The sequence below is a fragment of the Oryx dammah genome, unplaced genomic scaffold, assembly GCF_014754425.2.
Source record: "Oryx dammah isolate SB20612 unplaced genomic scaffold, SCBI_Odam_1.1 HiC_scaffold_213, whole genome shotgun sequence".
In the NCBI taxonomy this organism is placed as follows: Eukaryota; Metazoa; Chordata; class Mammalia; order Artiodactyla; family Bovidae; genus Oryx; species Oryx dammah.
This window is the reverse complement of record NW_024070381.1, coordinates 9,323-13,937: the sequence shown is the minus strand read 5'-3', so window position 1 is coordinate 13,937 and position 4,615 is coordinate 9,323. Positions and strand designations below refer to the sequence as shown.

The following is a 4,615-nucleotide window of genomic DNA, read 5'->3' as shown; positions in this document are numbered from 1 at the left end:
CCCAAGGAGCGTTTCCAAACAGTTACCAGGATGAAGATATAGGAGACGAGGAGTATAAAGAAGGAACTAACACAGATAAACCCACTATTCACAGTGACCATGAACTGAAGTCTGTAAGTATCTGTACAGGCCAGCCTGAGGAGCCGAGGGAGATCACAGTAAAAGCTGTCCAGTACATTAGGACCACAGAAGGGCAAATTCACAATAAATGCTAGCTGGAACAGTGAGTGGCTGACACCAAGGGCCCAGGCAGCAGCCAGAAACAAAATGCACATCCTTGGGCTCATGATGCTCAGATAGTGGAGAGGCTTACATATGGCAACATATCTGTCAAAGGCCATGGCTATGAGCAGCACCATCTCCACCCCACCGATGACATGGATGAAGAAGATCTGAGCAATGCAGCCTCCAATGGAAATGACCTTACGCTTTCTGAAAAGGTCATAGATCATCTTGGGAGAAGTGACAGAGCAGGCTCCCAAGTCAATGAAGGAGAGGCTGGCCAGTAGGAAGTACATGGGGGAATGTAAGTGAGGATCAGTGGTCACAGAAAACACAATGAGGATGTTTCCAGTCATGCTTGCCACATAGAGCACAGAGGAGAACACCAGAAGGAGCAGCTGGAACTCCCATGAATGAGTGAGTCCCAGAAACACAAACTCAGATACCACCGAGTGATTCCCTCCATCCATCGATCCAGCCAACAGGGCTGCCACTGAAATATTGATAAATATGAAAATGAAGAGGAAAGTCTGATTACGGAAATGATAATTTCTGATTTTTCAATGTCCTTATATTGAATGAAAAGTATGTAATTCTCCAGTTCATCAAATATACAAAAAAATAATAATAATTAACAGTATATCATCACAAAGTGTGGGCTACAACATACTTCAAACATCATCAATACTTACACTTCAATGCTCTGCTCTTAAATTAACACATTAAACAAGAACAAAAGTGTCCATGACTTCATCAGCTGTTTAAATCTCTTCTGATACTAATTATTCCACATTTCCAAAATATCCCATCATGCTTTTATGTATGTCTCATAATCCACTTTTCTCACAATTTACAAAAAGTAGTGATGAGAGGAAAACATTGACTGGTCAGTTGTCACCTGGAGTGAACGGGACATAAGACATGAATAGATACTGAATTAGGATAGACTGTAGATTAAGAAAATACTAGGATATGTAAAACTGAAGGCCCTGCAAGTACAACAGGACAGAAGTATGCAGATTCTAGTAAATAAAACAAACACAGTTTTCCATCACATTTTATCATATTCATGGCTATTCTGGGTGCCTCTAGTTTCCACATAATTTTTCATGGCTACAAATATCTAAACTGGACTCAGTACTCAGTAAGGCTTTCATAATGGAGCCTACAGCTGCTAAGTGTGAAAGGCTTTCTCCAGGTCTAATAAATGTGTATTTGAGGGATTTCTGCAGTTTCTGCTAAGGTATATTCCTAAAGTCACAGATGATGTAAAAAATCTCTGAAAACATTTGCTTTCTCTCCATACATGTGAAGGTACCGAGATCAGCACTTGAAATAGTTGCAATATTAAGTTGTAATTCATCAGTGCCTCATAGGAATATCAAATAGAAGTCACATTTTAGGAGGGCAAATAAGATTTCTTTTTGATCTTAAATCATACTATATATAAGGAGAAGGAAATGGCAACCCACTCCAGTATTCTTGCCTGGAGAATCCCAGGGACAGAGGAGCCTGGTGGGCTGCTGTCTATGGGGTCGCACAGAGTCTGACTCTACTGAAGCGACTCAGCAGCAGCAGCAGCATACTATATAAAACATGACACAGAATTTAATTCTTTAATACACATAGTATTTATATGTGAGGTGGAGTGAGCAAGACAATAGTGTTGTGTTTCTGTGTCCAGACACCCATCTCAATCACTCGCTGTAGTAGAAAGTATTCCCTGAAAACACCTACTAGATGTTAATTATTTTCAGACCTAATGAAAAGCAATAGAACAGCTATACTGATATCCATTTTTTGAGGTACAACTCCAGACTTTCTCATTCAAAGGGCCATCTGACTGATGCCCTCATTCACCCCAGTCTGCAAACCTGATAGAAGCTGTCACTATGTCTGGGTCACCACCACTGGCATGAATGTCCTTCTACTCTCATCTACATGCACTGACTATACTATCACATTCCAGTCCAATGGTCCACAGTTTCAAGGTGCACAGTGTTACCATAAACCTGAGGCCTGGAGTAGTGGGCAGGGAATAACCACTATATCCTGCTCATCAGGGCAGAGAGAATCAGCAGGGGACAGGACTGATGGAATGGATGTACATGGTGGGGGCAGGATGGGGGCAAGAAGCTTAGTAATAGTTGAAAAACCTTCAAAGCTTTGGTGAGGAAAAGAATATGTGCTCAGCGTGGATGGAAAGTTTTCATGGAATTATTCATGGGCCATTTTGTCCAAGGTGATTATCAATCACATGAAAAACCCCCAACCAGGTTCACACAACTAGAAGAATGGGGGACCAGAACCTAGAGCTCTTGACTCTTATTCCAAGAAAGATAGACTCTGGAGAAAATAATCAAGCAAAATAAAAATCCACAAAACACTATTTCCATACAATGTCCATTATTAACACTAAATTATATAATTAGTGTAATAATAAATAAAATATATAAAGTGAGTGCATAGTTAAAGATTATTTGACTAGTAAAATAGAAAATTATATTTGGGAAAGTGGTTTTCACTGTGAATATATTTCTGTACTGATGTGTCTTTTTTCCTGGTTATGCAACTGGTCATTACAACTGTAAAACACTTAAGTTGTTGTCTCTAAGGAGACCTTTCTTTTGCTCATCCTAAATTTTATTATCCTTAAAAAAGGTCAGTTAAACTCACTAGCTATAATGTAAACATACTAGCTATTATTGACAATTTTGTTCATAAGAACTTTTTTTTTACAAACTCCTGTAAATCAAAGAGCTGGGAAAACAGTTGAAAAAACATGAACACATAACAAATACTGTCTAATGTGCATATAACACATGTCAAGTGAATAGGAAGATAAATATTTGGAATGTGTTTTAGACATTCAATAATAGAAGATTACTAGTGTCAGCAAGAGCAGGTGGGGAAGGCCACTCCCAGGGTATAGATATTGATTTGACTCTATAAGAATTAGTGAAAGCTAAATAGAAAGAGAAAGAAATACCTTGAATTACATAATACCAAGGTGACTTTTAATATTACCTACCATTATTCATGTGTATATAGCTCATATTATATACCCAGATTCATACAGAAGTCAACAAATAGTGCTCAACTGTGAGATTATATTAACAACAACAGCCTTATTAAAGCCATGACTACAGGTCAATGATCTTTATTATTCTTTTTGGTTTGTTCTTGATTCTCTCCACCATCTTTTTCAATAGTTTCAACATGCTTAAGGGAAAGTGTCTCATTTTAAAATTTATAGGAGCATGATGAGTAGTCTCCCAGTGAGAAGGCACCTAAGGCTTCACAACGTATTTCTCATTGGGATTAGCTAACATTTCATCTCCATACCAATAGAGAGAAAGGAGAACAAATAAATTTAAAATATTTAAAATATCTTAAAGATGGGATAGAGGGGAAATTAGAAAAGATGTGCAAAATGACAATAAAGGATTTCTTTTTTTCATTGAGACTCAGTTGCTCACTTGCTGGGTAAGAATGACAAAGTTATCTGACCTCTCTGAGCTTCAGTTTTGTCATTATTAGCAAAGAGATAATAATACCTCCCTTGCAGGGTGTTGTGGGAAATAAATGATATATGTATGTAAACATACCTGCCTCAGTACCTAGCACACAGTATGACACAATAAATAGTACATATTATATAGTAAGGACTATTTACATCGTGGCTTTCAAAGATTGACAATATTCCCGAATATCTGAATCATTCATTATTCTAATGTATTGAACCTAGACGTTGTTTTTATAAATTTTTATGTCTACACTTGTACCCAATCACTTAAGTATATTTCCCAAATAAGACTCTTCAGGAGAGATATTAACCAAAGACTGCCTGAGGGATGCAGGAAGAAGCTTAGTGCTCTGCTTAGGCTGTGACCCTTTCACTACTGCCATCTCTATAATCCAAATCATAAAGTTCAGTTCCTCACATCAAAAAAGTTAAGTTTTTCCTGCACTTCAGACAATACTGGATATTTCTTTAATGTTTAAGGATAAAAGTGAGTCAAGAAGGAAGAAAGGAGAAGGGCAGTTGTTTTGAGGGATTTCTAAAGGCTGTGTCCATCCAGGAGAAGATATGTATTGAGGTGAGGCAAGGAAGCCAAACTATACAGTACCAGTTCTTCAGGAAAATACAATATTCTCCAAACTGCCTTTTCCATTTCAGTTCAGTTCAGTTCAGTCGCTCAGTCGTGTCCGACTCTTTGCATCCCCATGAATTGCAGCACACCAGGCCTCCCTGTCCATCACCAGCTCCCGGAGTTAGGCATATTGAATTCTTTAGTTTTGACCGCCAATTTAACTATGCAATTTGAGAAAACATAGGTTGTTTAGGCACATTATAAAGTCAGATGTTTACTTAAGACTAAAGTCTTGTGTT

At 37.9% G+C, this 4,615-nt stretch overlaps 1 protein-coding gene across 1 annotated transcript; it reads right to left on the bottom strand.

The window, feature by feature from the left end:
• Positions 1–10: 10 nt before the first annotated feature.
• LOC120859202 (olfactory receptor 4F3/4F16/4F29) lies at positions 11–692 on the bottom strand (the record flags this gene model as incomplete). Its single annotated transcript, XM_040235390.1, has 1 exon — positions 11–692. A coding segment is annotated over exon 1 (682 nt), but the record flags the coding sequence as incomplete, so codon positions are not given.
• Between the last annotated feature and the right edge of the window lie 3,923 nt (positions 693–4,615).